Genomic DNA, 21,975 nt, shown 5'->3' with positions numbered 1-21,975 from the left:
GCACTTTTCCTAAGTCACTGAAAACAGCTGTTGTAAAGCCACTTCTCAAGAAGAATAACCTGGATGCCTCCATGCTAAACAATTACAGGCCCATATCCAATCTACCTTTTTTTGGCAAAATTATTGAAAAAGTAGTCTTTAATCAATTAACCACCTTCCTAACATCAAATGGGTATTTTGATTACTTTCAATCTGGTTTTCAGGCAAATCACAGCACTGAAACACAGATTCAGGTAAAACATCAGTCCTAGTGCTACTGGACCTTAGTGCAGCATTTGACGCTGTTGATCACAATATTTTACTACACAGACTAGAACACTGGGTTGGATTTACAGGCATAGTTATCAGCTGGCTAAAATTATATCTACAAGAAAGGAGCTTCTTTGTTGCCATCGGAAACTACCTCAACACCAATGTCCTTGACCTGTGGTGTTCCCCAGGGGTCGATCTTAGGGCCACTATTATTCAACCTCTATATGCTCCCACTTGGACAAATAATCCAAAATAACTTGATTTCATACCATAGCTATGCAGATGACACACAAATTTACTTAGCTCTGTCACCAAACGACTATGGTCCTCTTGAATCTATGTGTCAGTGTATAGGAGAACAAATCAACACCTGGATGTCTCAAAATTTTCTTCAGCTGAACAAAGAAAAAACGGAAGTAATTATATTTGGTAAAAAGAAGGAAAGACTTAGGGTTGCCACTCTCCTTGACACAAAAGGGTTGAAGGCAAAGGATACAGTTATAAATCTTGGTGTATTAATTGACAGTGATCTAAATTTCAACAGCCACATGAAAGCGACAACTAAATCAGCTTTTTACCACCTCAAAAATATTGCCAGACTCAGAGGGCTGATGTCAAAATATGACTTAGAAAAACTCATTAATGCATTTCTCTCCAGCAGGGTTGATTACTGCAATGGACTGTTCACAGGCCTTCCTAAAAAGACTATTAAACAGCTTCAGATGATACAAAATGCAGCAGCTAGGATTCTAACAAAAACTAAAAGAACTGACCACATTACTCCAATTCTTAAGTCCTTGCACTGGCTTCCAGTAAGTCACAGAATTGACTTTAAAGCTCTATTGCTTGTTTATAAATCAGTAAATGGAGCAGGACCTAAATACCTGTCAGATATGCTTCAGCAGTACACACCTTCTCGTCCTCTCAGGTCCCAGGTGAAAAACCTGCTAGTAAAACCTACTGTTAGAACTAAACATGGTGAAGCAGCTTTTAGCTGCTATGCGGCTCAGCTGTGGAATCAACTTTCGGATGACATCAAAAAGGCCCCAACTGTAACCAGTTTTAAATCTAGACTTAAGACCAAACTGTTCTCAGATGCTTTCTGCTAACTGTGCCGAGTTACAAATTCTGAATCTGCCTTGATAATTATTCTACTTTATCTTGTATTACTTTTTTTTACTACTTTTGCCTTTGTTTTTTGCTTACTAATTATCCTTTATTTTTAAATTATTTTACCTTGTGTTTTATGTTTTCTTTTTATTATGATCTTTACCTTTTAACTATTCTTTGACTATATTGCCTTTTTTATGCTTTTTATTTGTTATTATTGTTTGGTTTTGTTTATGTAAAGCACATTGAATGACCTCTGTGTATGAAATGCGCTATATAAATAAACTTGACTTGACTTGACTTGACTGTTAGTCAAACACTCACGAGGGAACATGGAGCCAGCAGAGTTCTAAATGGCTAGAGCTTTTTCCATGTAACTCAAACCCCCCTCATCACCCTCATCACCCCCCCCCCCCCCCCTCGTCCTCTCTCTCTCTCTCTCTCTCTCTCTCTCTTCCTCTCTCTCTCTCTCTGGTACAGAAAGCGGTAGAGGTGATGTGCTTCGTGCCAAAGCGCTGTAATGACATGATGAACGTGGGTCGGCTGCAGGGCTTTGAGGTGAGCGTGAGCGTGAGCGTGAGGCCTCTTCACAGCTGTCCTGCCTGTGGTGATCCTCTGACCTATTAAACCCCCCTGTACACGCCACCTCACTCACTCTCTCACTACCTTTGCGTGTCTCTCTCTGTCTTCACTCACACTTCTGTCTTTTGGGTTCAAACTAAGCAGGAATTAGGATTTGCTGTAAAGTAAAGGTGTCCTACAAGAATCACTTTTAGTGACATTTTGTTTTTCAGTTGCTTAGATGGTATCCAGAAAGAAAAAAAACTTCTGTGCTTCTGAGACCTCTAGACACTGTGTGTGTGTGTGTGTGTGTGTGTGTGTGTGCGTGTGTGCGTGTGTGTGTGCGTGTGTGCGTGCGTGTGTGCGTGCGTGTGCGTGTGCGTGTGCGTGTGCGTGTGCGTGTGTGTGTGTGTGTGTGTGTGTATGTATGTGTGTGTGTGTGTACAGGGGAAGATCACTGCTCAGGGGAAGCTCCTGCAGCAGGACACCTTCACTGTCACAGAGCTGGACTGTGGCTTCCTGTCCAGAGCTAAGGAGAGGCGGGTGTTCCTGTTTGAGCAGATCGTAATCTTCAGTGAGCCAATTGACAGGAAGAAAGGCTTCTCAATTCCGGGATATATCTTCAAAAGCAGCATCAAGGTGGGGCTGTGCTTGGAGTGCGTTTTTGCCACTTTTTGCAGTGTGTGTGGGCTCTTGACTGGAGAAAGCCTTTTAGGTCTCCTTAGTGTTTTCTGTATTTGTAAGCATTGTGTCTGTGAGTTAGTGTCTGTTTAATGTTAAAACACATGTTCAGAGTGATGAGCTGGAAAGGAAGTGTATCTAGGATCTGTAATTAGTGGCAATGTTAGTAGTGATATTCATTACTACTGCATTTTGTACTACTCATTACTGATTTCACATCTTCACTCTGTGCTCATGGCCTAAGACATAAGAGACAAAGTTTTGAAGGGATACTGTTCAGTTCAGTTCAGTTCAGTTTATCTTTATTTGCCATTTGCCCAGATACAAGTACAATATAATTCTTTTGCGGGTCTCACAGTCACAATATAGAAAGAACAATGTAAAAAATACAATATAAAACAATGCACGAGCAGCGGATACACAAGTTTGATAGAGTGCACATGAACTGCGTTTACATGCACTTTAGTATCCCGGTTCTGAGGCTTATCCCAATTTTGATCATATTCAGGATATGGTGTTTACATGATCACAGAGAAACCTGGTTATTAATATCCCTGTATACATGATGAATACTAGTATTCCGGTTACCAACAATAAGGTTCTATTAGGCTCTATAAGGCACTCCTTATCCCAGTTTCTAATGCAATCACACGTCTGCATGAGAAACCGGGATAAGGCAGTATCCCGATTTCTTTCGGAGTACTCCTCCTAGCATAACCAGGATACTCAAAACCGGGATAGGGGCTTATGCAGGGTTCTGAAATCGGGATATAATGTTTACATGCACAAATACAAAACCGGGATACTTCAAAATCCCGGGACCACAAATACATACAGTAACCAGGATACTAAAGTGCATGTAAACGCAGTCATAGAGATCTAAAACTCAAAGTACCGGCACAACACAGTTACATAGGAATACATAATATGATAAAAAAACAAGTAAGAATGTCAATTCCACTGCCATAAAATGCATTGTGTGCGTAGAAGGTGATTAGCTAGATGCCAAAAGCACAGCAAAAAAAAAAAAAAAATAGAATTTAAGGTACGCAAGGGAGCAAAGTGAAGTGGAAACAGATCTGTGTGAAATAAGTGGATTTCCTGTGGTTAGAATGATTTGTCTCCTGCTGTCTGGCCGATTCATTTGACTCAGTGCTTTCCAGGACAAAACACTGGAGCATATGCCATATAGAAGGTGGTCCCAGTCACTCATCATCTTTAGAGATGCGAAATCAAACATGTCAGCAGCAGATCTGCTTGGGGTCCAGTGAAAGCATCCATAGCATCCACATTAGCAATATTTGATACCTGCACACTTTTTGTCTGTGCTTCAATAACAGTAAGTAGATGATTAGCATATTGGCAGCATGCAGGAAATATATATAATCTTCTGAGTGGGCTAGGAGGGAATTTTCCATATTTTATCATTCAAAACAAACGCATATTTGCCAAATGATCTCATCAGTGTGAGTTTAATTAATACTGAGATTACCAGACAATGAACTGATTTTCGGAGTGAATAGGGTTTTACTCTGCAATGGCTTGAGTTGGAGAGCAGATAGACTGGCACTGATGTGTCTGATGCTTTGACCCTGCTGGACTGTGCAGACTGAAGTGATCAAAGCCCAGCTCCAGTCAGCATATGGTGTGTCATCTCTGCTGGTTTTTGCCCAAAGAGAGACCCGTAGTGGCATTGCCAGCATTAACCTGCATTAAAGATCAAGTGCCAAACAGTGAACTCAGCTAATGCTGAGCTGTATTATTTTCAGGAGGGATGCATTAATGAGTCATGTTCAGTTAAATATAAGTAAATGGATAATATTTGTCGTCATAGACTTGCGTTACATAACAACTTGATGTTGCTGGCTATCTGTGTTGTCAAGTGTATTAATTGCTTGTGGTGTGTTTACTTGTTATTGTTGCTTGTTGTTTACAGATAAGCTGTTTGGGCGTGGAGGCATGTGTGGAGGGTGACCCCTGCCGCTTTGCGCTGACGTCCCGCGGGGCTGATGGGAACACGGTGCGCTTCGTGCTGCAGTCGTCCTGTCCAGACACCAGCCAGGCCTGGACGGCCGACGTGGGCCAGATCCTGGAGTCGCAGCGCAACTTCCTCAACGGTGAGAACTCCCGTCCTGCCTGCCCACAAATATGGCTCACAGCTCACTTCATCACCAAGGATGAGTGTGCTACTGATGTTCATATACACATGTACTATATATATATATATATATATATTCACACAGTATTTTCACTTTTTAATGCACACACATACAGACACACTCCCTCTCATCTGTAGGTACAGTATACATAACACAGACACAGACAAAAAGACACAGACACACTCAGATACACAGGAATTCATAGACACACTCAGATACACAGGAATTCATAGACACACACACACACACACACACACACACACACACACACACACACACACACACACACACACACAGTTATTCGTCCTCTCCATACTCCAGCAAACTGGCCTCTCTTGCCCCCTTTCATGCGTGACCTTGGGGCGCAGGTCATGTGACATCTGCTGAAGTGTGTCTAACGCGGCACCAGGTGCAGGGAACACATCAAACGGCCCTGCCGGGCTTTTACGAGTGGCCAGAGTCGGGGTGTCCAGTTTCACAAGACCAGCAAAATGGGGGCAGACCTCAGCACAGACCAAGGGAGAGAGAGAGATCAGCGTTCCTGTGCATTAGCCCCCTCCAGTGTGGCAGATAGCTGACTGGGGATCAGTTGAGGCCAGCAGCTGAGATGAGATTAGTGCATAGGAGGTGCATAGGGGTATTAGTGCATAGGAGGTGCATAGGGGTATTAGTGCATAGGAGGTGCATAGTGGTAGTAGTGCATAGGAGGTGCATAGTGGTATTAGTGCATACATAGGAGGTGCATAGTGGTATTAGTGCATAGGAGGTGCACAGAAAAAAACTCTGGTGGGTGGGTTTGCAAAGGCATGCCAGTATCGCACCATCAGGCCAAAGATAACAGTTGTTTCAGTAGTAGTTTATTTTTCTTTGTTTGGAAATGCTTCTGTACTGTTATTTGCAGACCATCTGAATAAACAACACAATACACTTTTGGTGCATTTTACAGATACTTTTTTGGGGATTTATTCAAATACTTGTTTTAAGCGATTTATGGTTTTGCAAAAATAGTTTACTCCTTATTAAGTTGAGCTGTATTTTGTTGATGAAATTACTTGTAATTTAAAAGAAGCGTGAGCAACCTTTGCTCTCATGGACAAAATAATTTCTGTCACAAAATGAGCCAGACAAGTCCCCTTTCATTTTGGCGCTATTTTGGCAACATGAAGCTAAATGAGTAGTCTGTGGAGCTCATCAGGTATTTTATGCCTCAAATATGTAATTGTACAATAGCTCTGGCAAATATTGTTATGTATTATGTTACCTGAATGGTTTCTTTCTCTTGAAATGAGAAGTGAAATGAAAAGCCTTAGAGTGAATTAAGAGCGTAGAATAAATTATACCTTTTCAGCCAAATTCTTTGTCAGCAGACTGTACTCACAGAATTTGTTGACAAAAGATAGTAATTTATGGATGAAATGTTTCAAGGTGTAATGACTTACAATTATGCATTTTATCGTACAAAAAGCATTCTATGTCTGGAGCTGATACAGTATCATCCAACATCAAATATCATTTGATTTTCATTTTGCCCATATGACTCTGTAGCATTAGGAAATACACACACACACACATACACACACACACACACACTCACACACTCACACACACTCACACACCATGCTCGTGTATCCCCCTCCTGGAGGCAGCCGTGTGACGTGTGTGTGTGTGTGTGTGTGTGCAGCACTCCAGTCTCCCATCGAGTACCAGCGGCGGGAAAGCAAGTCCAACAGTCTGGGCCGCAGCATGAGGCCCCCCCTGTCAGCGGCGGCCGGCCTCCGGCCCCACTCCTCGGCCTCCATCGACCGGCACCGGCTGCCCTGCCTGCGCTCCCACAACGCCTCACTGCCCTCCCTCTACCTGCCCAGCCAGGGCCCCGCAGACACCCAGCTACAGCCAGAGGTGAGACAAGGGAGAGGGTGTGTGTGTGTGTGTGTGTGTGTGTGTGTGTGTGTGTGTGTGTGTGTGTGTGTGTTAGTGAGGGAAGAGTGGATGAAAGATGACTGAAGTAAGTAAATGAATGAGTGAGTGATGGAAAGAGACAGGAAGAGAGATAGAGAGAGAGGGATGGAGAGAGAGGGTGAGTGAGTGAATGAGCAGGTGAGAATATGAGCTGGATGAGCACAAGACTGCACACACACACGCACGAGCATGCGTGATGCATGAGAACTGACATGGCATGCCACACACACACGCACGACCATGCGTGATGCATGAGAACTGACATGGCGTGCCACACACGCACGAGCACACACATTTCTGTGAATCTGCTCATATTCTTCAGCTTAGCTGTTGCACCAGCCATGTTGAGCAGCACATTCCAGGAAGCACAGCCACTGATAAGAATATCAGAATCCTCTCTCAGGGAGTTAGTGGGTCAAAATATAGACACTCTCAGACACACACACTGACCTGACCTGACCTGCTATGAAAGTCCACACCCACACATACACATGCTCGCCTCCCCCCAAATACACACACACACCCCCACACACACACACAGTCAGATAATATTTGACCACAAACAAGTGGTTTCTGTCAGGCCAGTCTGTCCAGCTGTACTGGAATGGCGCTGACGCTGGGAGGATCACGTCTCAACCTCAGTGCCCACCACAGCTAGACCACACACCACGGGGCCTCTAGATGACCAGACACAGCAGAGTCTGAACACACATCCATGAGTGTGTGCTTTTATGTGCTTGTAGGTGGCTGTGTTTGTTGCCATACGTGTGTGGGTATGTGTGTGTGTGTGTGTCTGAGATGATGTTTATATGTTAAAAAATATCTGTTGTAAGGATGGATGATTTTATCACTGATACAAGTATCATTGCATTTGCCTGGTGACCTGCAGTATTGGTTGTGTCAAGGTTGTGTGTAATATATGGTGTAATGTGTGTGTGTGTGTGTGTGTGTGTGTGTGCGCGTGTGCGTTTGCGTGTGCATGTGCGTGCGTGCGTGTGCGTGTGTATATGTGTGTGTGTGTGCGTGTGCGTGTGCGTGTGCGTGTGCGTGCGCGTGCGCGTGCGCGTGCGCGTGTGTGTGTGTATATGTGTGTGTGTGTGTGTGTGTGTGTGTGTGTGTGTGCAGCCGTGCTGTGCGGACAGCAGTTTGAGCCAGACCGTCTCCCCAGCCCATGTCCAGCTGGCCTTTGGTGAGCAGACCCCCAGCGCCCCCCACTCCGCCCTGCACCACCCTGGAGTGTCCAACGGCCTGGGCCCAGCCTCCTCCAGCAGCACACAGGTACAGCCCCTAGTCTCATGTTACATACCTTTACACACACACACACACACACACACACACACTTTCTCAATTTCTTTCCATCAACCCTATCTATCCATCTATCTATCTATGTATATATATATATATATATATATATATATATATATATATATATATATATATTTATCTTTCCTAATCTGTTCTTTGTTAGGAGCTAATTATTTTGCTAGAAACTTTAGTTTATAATTCAATTTTTTATTTTCAAACATTATTTTCAGAAAAATGTGCTGTTACCCTGCGGTTGAAAAACGTGTAATATCAGTGAACACAAGCATTGTATACAGTTTTGTGGAAAGATAATATTGAAAAGCACTTTAAAAGCTCATATCTACTGAAGAGATCCAAAATAAGACCTCTATCACCTCCTTGTGGCCAGAAACAAAATTGCACAGAAAAGTCATTAAGGGAGCTCAGTGGGAGATGAGAAGGAGCAGCCTTGTGTGAAGTAAACACTCTCAGATGTGTGTTTCAGTATTTTCCATTACAAACAGAGGAAACGGCAGACAGGAAAATGAATGAGCAGCCAGTCAGATGAAACAGAGATTATAAAGCACTCTTTGGGTTTGCACCTTTAACTTTAATAGCACACACCTGCTCAGTTTCTCTCTGACTTTCTTTCCCTCTCTTTCTCTATTCCTTTCCCCTATCCATTTCTCACTCTCTCTCTCTCTCTCTCTCTCTCACACACACACACACACACACACACACACACACACACACGCACTTCCTTCACCGTAGCGAGGGCTTGTCTCTGCTGGCTCTAATGGCCTTCTGTGCGAGGTCCTGATCAGTGTCATTAAGCCTGTCCCAGTCCATCAGCACCCTGCCCTTGTGCTGAGACGCCGCTGATGACGGGTAAACAATCGGTGCCGTGGGCCCCCAGCTTCTTCTATCTTATTTACCCAGCATGGGTGACTTCGCCACATCGCATACAGGAAAGCGACAGGCCCAGAACAGGAAGAGGCAGATGCCTATCAAAGGCCTGATTTTTCTCAGCTCGCCCCCCCCCCCCCCCCCCTTCATGCCCAGAGGGGTGTGCATGTTGTCAGGACTTTGATTAGTAAACAAAGACAACAAGCGAGCCTGTTTGCCTGGAGGAGAGGCCTGTGGGACGCAGACAGATGGCTGTTGTGCCACCATACACACGCTTGACTCCTGTTACGTGTCTTTGACGCGGCGATGGTGAAGAAATCCAGCCTGGTGCTTGCCTCACTTAATGCTTCTAATACAGGGGTGTCAAACTCATATCAAGCAGTGGGCCGGACTTGTTGGAATGAGACCTCACGGGGGCCGTCATTGTCGTGGTCATTATCCTTCTTCTGCATGGGTATAGGAGTACCACAAACTAGTTACTAGGAGTGCTGCTTGGGTGTTGAGATGTGTATTCCTCTGGTGCTCTTCAGCTTGGAGATCCAAAATGTTTCCAACATAAACAGTAATTCTGAGGCTCTCATGATGCAGACATAGAGCATGCAGCCTACGGACTGCCAGGCATGTTTTTTAATGGATAGCCAAATTTAAAATAAAGGCTTTTTAATTTATATTCCTTTTGAGTGCCTCAGAATTACTGTTTATATGGGTATAGGAGTGTTGATAGATGATACTGTATACTGTACTTCTTTACTATACCCACTTATGAGCAAACTAGTACAAGTCATGTACTGCTGTCATATACTGCTCTTTTCCTCTTAAAATACCCTACTTCCATGTCAGTTTTTTTAGCTACTTCCTTCTTGAGGATGGTTTAATTAATTTATCATATCATAGAGATATTGCTTATTACGCAACTGGAAGTGAATATCTTTTTCATGAATCCTGCTGGAGGGCCTGATCTGGCCCCCGGGCCTTATGTTTGACACCCCTGTTCTAATAGGTCTGTCCATTTAGAAGTTGTATTTTAACAAAAGTGAGCAAGTTATAATCCTCACACTTAATATTTTCAATATACCGATGGAACATGCAAGCAAATAATCAGTTCCCAGACAATGCAAAGAGCAATTAGTCTTTTTAAAATATTTTGCTCATGTAACTCTTCATTCTTAGAATCTTATGACATGCTATTTGTTACAGTTTATCTTAGTCGCTTTTAGGCATTCCACGAATCGTCATCATCACATTTGCACAACAGTTGGTGCATTTCTCAAAACAATCAGAGCAAACTGCACCACAGGGTGGATTACCTGCAAAAACAAGTACGGTACCTTGCTCAAAAGCAATGAACCTGTCAGTGCAATCAGAATGACAAGTCCTTACGCCATTGTTCATGAACAAGACAGTCAAACTGCTTTGTCATGTTGTCAGTAACAGTTTACTCTAAGCACAAGGATGTGTGGCATAGTTATTTTAAAACTACACAGTTACACATTATTGTATAGGAGGCATTGATTGCAAGAGGCAGGACAGATTTCACAGATTTCACTGTACTGTTCACACTGTCATTTATTGACAGATAGTGTCACAGTATAAAAAACAGCATTTTACGTCATTGTGCAAAGGAAAAATGACCAATTTACCGGAAACACCGGCAGAGCTGTGCCAGATTTATTTACGTTCCTGTCAGCCCGTATATTTACATTCACATAAATATGCTCGCCAGATTGACAACTAGTTATGACCGCTAATTCAACACTTTTGCATGTAATGACTCAAGTGATGAAATAGGGCCTATTTGTTTTATAAGGTAGGACTATTCAGCATGGAACCAGTATAGTGCATTTTGACCAACATGACATTAGCAATTAAAAATGTAAAACAACTGCAGACCTTTGCACACAAGCAGTTGCATGGATAAACTAAAGCATTTGCTGTCTGTTCAAAGCTATGTCCAAAAGACTGAGAAAAACTATAATATGGTGGTATGTTGACTGTTTGGGTTGTATTTAGGAGAAACATATTTTCTTTCAGCACCTCTGTGTCTAAAATGTCCCTTTGAGGTAGATTTCTGTGGAAAGGCAGACATAGGCAGGTGATTGTCTCCTTGTGTTCAGATCTTTATTTATTTGTTCATACAGTTTAAATAAGTTCTGAATGGAGATGATACAGAATACTGAAAACATGACACAGATAGATAGATAGATAGATAGATAGATAGATAGATAGATAGATAGATAGATAGATAGATGGATAAATAGATAGATATATGGATAAATAGGTAGATAGATATTTCTACTTGTTTCTTCCCTGCATAATGTAGTGCCTATAAAAAGTATTCACACCCCTTGGACTTCCCCTTTTACTGCTTTTTATGAAATCTTGATCAATTTGATTTGGCCTTTTTTTAACAATAATTTGCAAAAATCGGACTCTTTAATGCAGGGGTCTCAAACACCCGGCCCGCGGGCCAAATCCGGCCCGCGTCCTGCCCAATTCCGGCCCGCGACGTATGACAAAATAATAATGTAATCCGGCCCTTGAGGCTATTAATTGCGACAAACAACGATACTGATTAAAATAGACGATAGATCCAGGTACGGTGACATCTCATTTGTAGGCCTACTCTGCTCCACTTTGTGCAAGACATCCAGAGCTTGATTCAAACCCAAAATCGCTGCGCAAAGTTTTCAGGAAATACTTGTATTACACGCGAGAAACACAAAGACGTGCATATGTAATGACGCGGAAGCGATGCAGGCCATAGTGTTGCAGAAATTGAAGCAGAAATAGGCCTACACCAAATGTTGAAAAACGTTCACGTGTGATTAAGTCTTAGGTAAGCTATGTTATTCACCTATTCTAATTCTGAAGGAGAATATCCTTTTGGAGATTATGATCGATCGTCTATGACAGTGATAGTCAGAAATAGGCCTAGTAGAAATAGGGCTCTAAAGAACTACAAAGTCACCCGCAATATGATGCAAACTTCTGGGTACTGCAGATTACCCGCGATAGGAACTGTTTGACCAGAATACTTTATTGTAGTAATCTATTACTAAACCACAACATCTTAGGTGTTTTCCTGTTAATTTGTTATGTGGGTAATATGAAAAAAGGAAAGTAAACCTGCTTAAATATGTTCATCCAGTATTTACTGAAAGGTGCATAATTTGAGGTGCTTGCCATCCAGTGACAAATTACATGGGTAAATGTACCCCCTTCATAAACTTTTGTTTTACTCAAAGATTTTTACATTTACAGTAGGACTTTATCTCTGACCACTTTCAAGCCATGGCCTTTTGACATTTTGATATAAAAATCCAATGGTGTTGGCAATGGCTTTCTTAACCCTGATGCCTAGTTTGCCAGGTTTAAAAAAGTTATGAGAGGAAATATTTTTATTTGGTGTGAAACACACACACATACCTGTTTTTATGTTTTTCATTTATTTTATCATTTGTATTAATATTTATTTTATCATTATTTTATTTATAAGCTAAGGTTGCTAGCACAGGTGTCTAAAACTAGATAAAAACACTTGCACTTTCTGTTTGCAGTTTTGTGTGGTATTTGAAAAAAAGAACATTGCATTTTCAGAAATAGCCGGCCCTCCAATCAGATGACGTTGGCAGAATTGGCCCCCAGCTCATTTGAGTTTGAGACCCCTGCTTTAATGTCAAAGTGATAGCAGATTTCTACAAAGTAATGTTAAGTAATTAAAAATAAATAATGCAAAATAAGCTATTGCATAAATATAGTAGATGCACCTTTTGCAGCAATTAAAGCAGGGAGTCTGCATGGATAGTTCTCAGTTAGGCTTACCTATCTCCATTTCACTAATTGTGATACTACTAGCACCAACTGGCTGGACTGCTGTTGATTTAGGTCAGTCACTTTGTAGAAATTTGTTTTCACTTTGACTTTAAAGAGGGGATTTTTATAAATGATTGTAAAAAAAGGCCAAATTAAATTGATTAAGATTCCATTTATAAAAGCAGTAAAAGGGGAAATATCCAAAGGAGGTGAATACTTTTTATTGGAACTGTAAAGTGACTCTCTGTAAAGTGACTCTCTCACTCTGTGATGCATTAGTAAATATTTTCTGTAACAGTGACACTGATACCTCCCCTGTAATTGTATGTCCACCTGAGACACTGTCAACAGCCATTTAGTGATTCAGACACACCACACGTCCTGTAAAACCTGGACAACACACAGGGCAGCACATGAAGTGACACTGTAAACAGCAGACCTGGACTGCCACTGTGGTTGTTATTTTTCACCTCTGACTGTTGTCAGGTTATAATTTTCTTTATTGACAGGCCAATTGCAGACTCCATAATTAGTGATATTTTTCTCTGATGTGCGTGACACAAGGTTGCCTACAGCAGTTACTATTTGAGACATTTTCTCTGTCAGTGGGGGGAGGATTATGCTTTAAAAGTAGTCATAAATTATAACTTGAAACTGAATAACTCAGTAGAAGCTCTAGTATTTGGTGTCTAACTTGTTTCATAATATGCATTATGACCAAATTTCCTTTGACCTTCAAATGCTTACTTAGAGAGTATTTGAGTAGGTAGACACCCTAATGCAGCTTATGCCTGCTAAACAATACCAGTGCAAACAACAACAAGATAAATTAGATTGTGGTTGATTGGAAGTAATCTTTTGTGAGACAGATTATGGCAACCCTGGTGTTTGTCAATGTAGTGTGTGTGTGTGTGTGTGTGTGTGTGTGTGTGTGTGTGTGTGTGTGTGTGTGTGTGTGTGAGTGTGTGTGTGTGTGTGAGTGTGTGTGTGTGTGTGTGTGTGTGTGTGTGTGTGTGGTGAGTGACGTTCCTCTTCTCTCTTCTCTCTCCTCTGACAGAGGGGAGGGGACAGCTACCACAGAGGCATGATGGGAGACGGTGGTCAGGTGCCTGGCTCCTCCCTCCCCCGGCGCTCCAGCAATCTGGCCCAGCTGGACGAAGATGACCTCTGAAGAGCCACACCACCATCCTCTTCATCAGCACCACCGTCATCGCCATCTTCGTCATCACCGCTGTTGTCTTCATCATCATCATGTCTTTATTATTTATCTTTCCTTTTCTTGTGGCTCTGTCTTTTTAATCACTGACGTTCTCATTGGAATGACCAAGGGACTATTTTTGCCTAATTTTTGCCTGTTCTTTTGTCGTTTTTGAGGACAATGTAATTTGTTCCAGAGAATAAATAACCATTCCTTTTTTGGGAGGTCACTGGAGTTGAAGGAAAAAAAAAAAATACTTCAATATGTTTGAATGAAAGTGACTGAGCTGTGTACTATGCTGAGCTGTGAACTATGCTGAGCTGTGAACTATGCTTGTCCGTGTGTGTGGGTGCCTATATGTGTGGATGTGAACAAACATGGAGATCCCGCGACCGACGGCTTTCTTTGTTGTGGACGTGCAGTTTATTTTCTTCTTCATGGCCACAAGTGGACACACGTCTGTGGAACGGAGCTTGCAGTGGGCCTTTCGGTTCCGCTGGACCTTAAAGTGTTTCCCCTCCCCCTGCCGCTGCCTGTTGCTACAGACGGCCCACTCCAGCTCCTGCCCACCTCCAGGACGTCTGCTGCGCGAGCAGAGCACAGCTCCCCACCTTACTCAATGCTCCTGTTCTTTCTGATATTTGAGGAAGAAATGGACAGTCGACACAATGAAATTGTACATATGAAGATGGACTGAGGCTTGATTGTTTGGGACAAAGCGAGCTCACATGTGGCCCCTACGGCTGGGGTGGGGGGTGGGGGTGGGGTGTGGGGGTGGATTCTGCTCTGGGGCTCTGCTTGTCTGAGACCAGCTCCTGACTGCCGGGGGAGCAGTTGGCCGACGCTGACGCACAGGTGAGAGAGTCTCATGGGACCATCGCATTGGCCCTTACTGGACAGGACATGACAGAGGAGAGTGGAGGCGGAAAGCGAGAGGGGAGGGAGGAAGACGAGTCCTCTCTGTGTGCTGGGGGTGGACATGGCGATCTCCCCTGAGCCCGGTCAGCGCAGTGGCGGACGCCAGGAGAGGCTCGATTCCATGAACTAGAAAGGAATGCTGGATGTGTGCCTCCCATGCTCCTACCTTCACTCTTTCATTCTCTCTCTCTCTCTCTCTCTCTCTCACACACACACACACACACACACTCTCACAGGTTTCTGCTCGTTAGATAGAGGGGTGTAGCCTGGTTTAACCAGACCCAAGACAAAGCTGAGAGCTGTACGCAGGCGGAGTCAGACTACACAGGCTTATCCAAATTTCAAACACGTCTCCAGGGACCCCTTCATTTCAAAAGCAGCAAAGAAGGGTGGTTTGAACATATCTTTTCATTTCAGGACAACTCCCCCCAACATCATTAGACAAAGTGCCAAATAAGCTGGTGCCAGACCCTTTTAGGTTGAAGTAGAGAGAAAATAAAATGTCCCAATTTGAAGCAGTTTCTATACTAATATTTTGATACTTCTGTCAGTGCATTGTTACTGTCAGATCTTTTGGCAAATTGGAATGATCCATTAATATTGCTGGTATTCATTTCGTGTCCTTTTGTAAAAACAAAAGAAAAAAAGGCTAGTTTTGTTTTTGCCATTTTGGATTTTGTTCAAATTTTCAATTTGTGTTAATGTTTGGTGTCCTTCTAATCAAGTCATTCTAACAAAATGGGCAGTGGGTAAGGCTACACTGCAAGTTACTGGCACTGATACCCATTTAGCCACCAGACATCCCAGACCAGTTGTAGTATTGATTTCTAGCTGAGTTGTAAGACATGAAGCACAAGTGGCCAGAGCTCCGATGCCTGGGCCTTAGACTAGATTAATTACCCCACTGATCCAGGAGAGGACGCCAAAGGGCTCTGCTGGGAAACAGTACAGCTCTTCAAAGGAGCTCTTGCATCTTGTCTGTTTGATCTGAATTTGTTTTTAACAATAAAGCTTTACCAAAGGTGGCCAGATAATTATAGGCATGTCTTCAAGAAACTGTTACACAAAAATCCAGGAATGGCTTGATTGATTGCTTGTCAATCCACTCATGTTTTACATATTCTACCAGTTCTCTGCTGAGGAGCAAAGAGCTGGTCAAATGCCCTAATCTGGGTTTAGAGTCTGGCAGTTGTGCATGTTGTATTGAAAAGTACCCCTACAGATATACAAAATGAAATGGATATAAAGTAGGAAAAAATATGAATATGTCTATCTGACAGAAATTCATTGTTGTACTATATCAAATAAAAAAGTGTCTTTTTGAAATACAACCTTCATATTGTCTAAGTGTCCTCTGTATGAAATGATAACATCAGTATGATGAGGTTTATCATTAAATAAAACAAAAGTTGGATTGTTTTTGCTATTTTTCTGAAAGAGGGAAAAAATGCACTTTTCCAATTTGAATATTTTTTCCCTTATGTCTAGAAGTATCCTGAATTTCCCCTTGGGGATCAATACAGTATCTATCTATCTATCTATCTATCTATCTATCTATCTATCTTTCTATCCATCTATCTATCTATCTAGTAGAGTTGAGTTGTAAGCTGCAGGAAGAAGAGGGGCCACCCCAGCGTTAGCGGGCATCTGGCTGGTGATCTGCGCTCTGTCCCAGGGTGCAGCCTGAGCCGAGGGGGCCGTTGGGCCCCGGCGGACGGGAGAGGAGCTGGCGCTGCTGCTAACATGCCTGTGATAAACGGGGGCTGGGCAGCAGAACTGGAGCTGGGGGGGATCAAGGTATTAGCTTTCACGGTGTGGGGTGGGGGAGGCAGAATCAAAGGGCCCACTGTCACCAGCAAAGGGGGTCGTGCCAGAGGGGGTTCAGTTTACTGAGAGCACCTCTGGAGGGCCGTCCAGCACCCCTCTGTTGACTCTGTGATGTCCATGCTGTGAAGGACGGCCGGGAGCAGGACTCTGGCGGCTGTGAACTTGATTGCGGAGGGTCAGGCCCGGGGTCCCCCTCTCCCCCTCTTTTCCGTCCAGCGGTGCTCTGCAGGACTCGCACCAAGGTGTAAAATGTCAGAGGGATTCTCTGTCATTTGTCCTCCTCAAAGTGTTGGCCCAACACCGAGGAAACAATGACCATTTCAAATTAGCATCCCCATTGTTCGGCTCATTACCATTTCAATGGCCGTCAGAAGAGGCGTTGGAAGTCAAGCGCTCTGACAATGTAGACTTCACTGCTCGCCCATTTGCTTATACTTCCATCTTAAATATAATGAGGTTCTCAGGAAGTCCCTGAGGCATTGTTCTGTGCCGCAAACAAAAATAAAGGATCCATCCCTGTGAAGTGATAAAAAATAAAGAGAACAAAAGGAGGTGGCACTTGTTTGATCCAGTCATTTATTAATGTCACATGCTTTCTTCATAGAACTGTGGGATCTATGTACAGTATTTACACCAGTTCCTATAGAGTCCAGATCTCAAGCGTAAGGTCATCATAAAGGAATGGAACTCACAGAGCATCAGTGCCTTGCAGAACACCAAACAGTCATATAACAGATGAAAACTAAGGCTTTCTTTTCTGAATGGAACACTTTTAAAATGGTATTCAAATTTAATTTAATTTGATTTGACAATCCCTTTTATCATGTCAACGTGGGTAACAGAGACAAATTAAGGATTTCAGATGTGTTTATTAAATTCAAACTTAATGTCAATGTGAAATTAAAATGTTAAATATATCACTGATGACAAAAAATATATATGTGGACACCTACAAAATGAGCCATATTTAATTAAGGCAACATTTTCTTCAGAAACATATGTAATCACCGCAACTAAAGATTATAAATTATTTTTACTTGTGCTTTCAAATGAATGCTACCTGAACCTCTTCCACTTAGTATATAACATACATTGAACTGGCTCAAAGTTATTGCATTGACATTACATGGGAAACCCAATAGATACAAGCCACCTAGAAGTTAATTAGTCATGTTGGATATATGTACATTACGGCCGATTAGAGTTGCAGTTGACAGGTTTGAGCTGGCAGTGGTTTACAGTAGAATGCAGGACCCTTGTCCATGGTCAGTTTGTGTCTTGTCCAGTGTCTCCACACAGTGTATTTATATCACGTAGTGCGTTGCACTGGCAAATCGTGCAGTCCAGCAGCTCTTTGTTACCTTTCAGACAAATGTCCTCCCAACTTTTTCTTCCAGTGGTATCAAAAGTAGGCTAATATTAGAGTCTGTTTTGTAGCAAATATGGCTTAGCAGCTTTGCCCGAACTGTGTCTCACTAGTGAGAGAGCGCGCACACACAGTCTGAGCGTTGTCGAGTGCACCAGTGTTCACTTTGTATGTATGTCAGGAACATGTGCGTCCATAGCTCAAAGTGTCTCGCTCCTCAGAGTCTCTCTCTCCCTCTCCTTCCTTCTTTTGGTCCCCCTCTGTCTCTCCCCTCTGGCTCAGTCTCTGTCCCCCAGCCTCTTCCCTCTTCTCACTCCCTCTTGATGCTGAGGAGGGTGTCTGGCCCAGGGTGGTGGTGGTGGTGTGGGTGCTGCTGCTGCTGGGCTGGGGGCCCTCCGCGGCCCTTGCGTCCCTGGTGGGTCTTGACGTGCTTGGAGAGGTGGTCGCTGCGCATGAAGCGCTTGCCGCACTGCTGGCAGCCGAAGCGCTTCTCGCCCGTGTGCGTGCGCAGGTGGCGCTGCAGCTCGTCCGAGCGCGTGAAGCTCTTGCCGCAGAAGAGCCAGTTGCAGATGAAGGGCCGCTCGCCGGCATGCCAGCGCAAGTGCGCCTTCAGGTGCGACGTCTTCTTGTACACCTTGCCGCACTCGGGGATGTGGCAGATGTGCAGTCTCTTTTTGCCGAACTCCAACCCCGCACTGCCACCCCCTGACGCCTGGCAGTTGGGGCACTTGCAGCGGCGGCAGCGGCGCGTGGAGCTCAGCAGGCCCTTGGAGGTGCCCTGGAGCAGGGCGGCGATCTGCGGCTGGTGGCCCAGCACCAGCTGCCGGCCCAGGGAGGAGAAGGGGTGGTTGGCCGCCGAGCCGTTGGTCTGGGGGAGGCTCCACCACTGCTGGCCCTCCTCCACGTGGCCACTGGCGGCCAGGTGGGGCCGCGCGGATGTGTTCTGCAGGAAGCTGGAGAAGTTCTGGCCCACGGCGTTGTGCTGGGGGTAGTAGGGCCCGTTGCCCTGGGCCTGGGAGGAGAGCACCTTGACCGGGGAGAGCTCGAAGGAGTAGGCGGCCGGGGGCTCGGCTGGCGGGGTGAGGGGCAGCTCGTGGTGGTGGTGGTGGTGGTGATGGTGGTGGTGGTGGGCGGGGTGGGGCAGGCCCGTCTGCATGTGGCCCGCAAACTGAACCTTGGGCACGGTGAAGGCCATCTGGTGGGCCGCGAGGCTCGAGTTTGGGGCCACGTCATTGCTCCAGAGCTGGAACATGCCGGAAGCGGAGCTCACCGTGCCCTCATAAGGGAACTGGGGCCCCTCGGAGCCCACGCTGCCCCCCACCTGCCACGCCTGGCTGCACGTGGTGGCCAGGAAGGAGAGCGGGTTGGGGCCACTCTCTGGAGACGAGCTGGGAGTGCGGTCCTGGAGTGGACAGGTGTCAAAGAAGCAGTTATTCATCTGAGCAGTAAAAACACAACTTAAACACACAAAAAATAAACAAATGTAAAATGACAGATTATTAACATAAACTTGGTCATTTTAACTTTTGAATTTTAAATGTCAGTAACTCCACATTAGCGAACATAATAATACCAGGAACAGCTAATATGCTGAGGTTACATGTGATCAAATGAAATGTCATGTTAGATTTACAGATATTTAAAACATATTTTAAAACATATTTTTTCTAATGCATGACCTAACTCTGAGATTCTGCCCCGAGACTCTTCATGGTGTAAGGGCCAAATGATCTATTGTTACTAAGCTAGCCTAACTTAAATGTTAATATTAGGTTTCTTTAGTTGTTCAGACAATAGCCTACGCAGTGAAATAATCTTGCATTAGTACAGACGAACACAAGACTGTCACAAGTTTGAAACATGCATTATCTAACCTGTAAAAATGTATGGAGAAAATTGTCCGTTCTGGATAATGTCAGCGCAGCCATCAGTCCAGGCGTCCGGAGTCCGCACCTGCAGCCAACGCAGCGGAGACAAGTGCGAAAAAAACACCAGGTATGCAATCACCTAAAAGAGTAAAATCATACAAGTCCAACAGCTCGACAAGTCCTTCCAAGTCCTCGTGTAAAAGCAGTAATCCAGCGACAAGCTACACGCTACACGCTCCCAAACGTCCGCGCTTCTCTCAACTCTGTGGCAAAAAGTTCCCCAACTAGTCTGTACTGCAGCACTTGCTGCCGCTCTTTGGAGTCCTTTTTCACGACCGCTGCCTTTCAAACACTGTGCCTCCCTTTTGAAGTGCGAAGAAGAGCTGATTGCAATAAATCCTTGGGATCATTTCAAAGGCGGTCGGATTGCATCTTCTCTTTATAGAGAAAAGATCCTCTCAACGGGGTCTCTTAAATATGTACCAGGAGAGTCAGTGAATAGAGGGGCTGACACGGAGGGGGTAATATCAAGGAGGGGGGGACGTAACGCAGATTAGGTGAGGGTGTGTGTGTCATACACTAAAGCCAGCCTTCATTTCATCCAAATGAAATTTAACCAAACGCTCATCCGTGAAACATCTCCTCCCTTTACACAATTGTTACAAAACACAAAGTCACAAGTGAGGGAAACTCAATAACATTTTTACAGATACATAGGCTAATTAGTGCAAATTAGAACTGGACCTATCATTAGGCTATTACTAATATGATGCTTAATATTATTATTATTATTATTATTATTGTTATCTTTATTAGGTCTATAATACGCTCCCAGACTATTTATGTGAAAATTATTTCAAAATCCCCACTGCGATGGACGATCTCGGATAAAAAGCCGACTCTGGGCTACTATGAGATGATCACTTGCAGGTGTAACCTTGGCTACGTTGTAACTTTTGGGCTTTTTGCTTCAGGGATGTTTGGTCCGGACAAACCTCATTTTAACTTATTTAGTAGGCTTCTCTTCATCCTCTAAACAAACCGAATAAAAGTCCATCAAAGCGGCCCGGTTTCTCACTGGTAAGTGACAGGTCAAATAAACGACACTGCGTGACATTTTCACACTCACGGGTTCAAGTTAAGGGCATTATCACATTTAAACGGATTAAATGCAGATCGAGAAGGCATCCTAAGTTCACCCAGCTCTGCCCGTCCAATTGGCCAGCCATTCTACATTTAAAAAAGAGCCTACAGATGTCAGAAAGTCATTTAACATCTTAATACAGGGAAAATCCTCGCTGCTTTGTGCTTTCTGTATTCACACACGCATGGGATTCTTATTCAAGCGCTGCCTTCACTTCGTCGCATTACAATAAACTTTTGTCTGCCAATACGTAGCTTCACATATATGTGGCAGGGCTACAGCACATTAAGGTGTTTGTGCAAGTAACTTAATTAGTCTAATATTAAAACAAAGTCAGCAGTGTTTGTCATTAGAAACTGCTTTTTTGTTTTGTTTCTGAGGTCTTCTTGGCTCTATCGTATCTATTTGCATTAACATCCTGTTGAGTTTGAGTTGGTAGGCCTAATACAAATGATATACAAAGATAAAGGAAACAATTAGTGAAATAATATAACAAAGAAACTGTAAAACAAATAAATATAGGCGATGTCATATATCATGAAAGGATGCCATGCAATTCTTGTCAGGTTTTTGCAAAAATGACAAATGTGACGTGTTAGATTTTTTGTTGTCAAAAAGACTACGCTACCGTTTATTCATCACTGGCAAAACTGTCAGACACATTGCGCTATTATTACGTTCAAAACAGGTATCTGTTAAACTTATTAGAAGCCATGGCGATTTTGTTCTGGATGGACACCATGGGGAAGGAACAGAGGGGGGGGGGGGGGGGGGGGCACTGTCTCCCAAGAATAACCTTGACTGATGGGATTTCACAAAGTGGCACACAGTTCTGCTCCATCTCCTCTCCTCAACTGCTTCGGACTCTGACTCTTTCTGACTCTATATTTTCTGGCATTCTAGTCTTTTCTATTACTAAGGCATTCAGC

General features: G+C 43.8%; 2 protein-coding genes across 2 annotated transcripts in view; one reads left to right on the top strand and one right to left on the bottom strand.

Annotated features, from left to right (window-relative positions):
* arhgef25a (Rho guanine nucleotide exchange factor (GEF) 25a) overlaps nucleotides 1–16,178 on the top strand; it is a 24,194-nt gene extending 8,016 nt beyond the window's left edge. Inside the window, exons 8-13 of the mRNA XM_042097747.1 lie at nucleotides 1,843–1,920; nucleotides 2,371–2,562; nucleotides 4,541–4,721; nucleotides 6,445–6,662; nucleotides 7,848–8,000; nucleotides 13,783–16,178. Of these exons, the coding sequence (XP_041953681.1) occupies nucleotides 1,843–1,920; nucleotides 2,371–2,562; nucleotides 4,541–4,721; nucleotides 6,445–6,662; nucleotides 7,848–8,000; nucleotides 13,783–13,896 (936 nt within the window). The 3' untranslated portion in view covers nucleotides 13,897–16,178. The remainder of the gene's footprint in view (nucleotides 1–1,842; nucleotides 1,921–2,370; nucleotides 2,563–4,540; nucleotides 4,722–6,444; nucleotides 6,663–7,847; nucleotides 8,001–13,782) is intronic.
* Nucleotides 16,179–17,300: 1,122 nt separating this feature from the next.
* sp5l (Sp5 transcription factor-like) lies at nucleotides 17,301–20,382 on the bottom strand. The gene is made up of 2 exons (XM_042098163.1): nucleotides 19,909–20,382; nucleotides 17,301–19,436 (listed from the first exon to the last, which is right to left on the bottom strand). The coding sequence occupies exons 1-2, from the start codon at nucleotides 19,960–19,962 to the stop codon at nucleotides 18,345–18,347; spliced, it is 1,146 nt and encodes a 381-aa protein (XP_041954097.1). The 5' UTR covers nucleotides 19,963–20,382; the 3' UTR covers nucleotides 17,301–18,344.
* Between the last annotated feature and the right edge of the window lie 1,593 nt (nucleotides 20,383–21,975).

Source organism: Alosa sapidissima, chromosome 7 (genome assembly GCF_018492685.1).
Source record: "Alosa sapidissima isolate fAloSap1 chromosome 7, fAloSap1.pri, whole genome shotgun sequence".
Taxonomy (NCBI): domain Eukaryota; kingdom Metazoa; phylum Chordata; class Actinopteri; order Clupeiformes; family Clupeidae; genus Alosa; species Alosa sapidissima.
The sequence above is the reverse complement of the archived record's forward strand: the minus strand, read 5'-3'. Positions and strand labels throughout refer to the sequence as shown.

Excerpts from the sequence above, each read along its gene's own strand:
- sp5l (XM_042098163.1), bottom strand. The coding sequence starts at position 19,962 with ATGGCTGCGCTGACATTATCCAGAACGGACAATTTTCTCCATACATTT. Across the intron at positions 19,437-19,908 it reads TTCTCCATACATTTTTACAG|GACCGCACTCCCAGCTCGTC; the intron begins GTTAGATAATGC and ends TGTCCACTCCAG.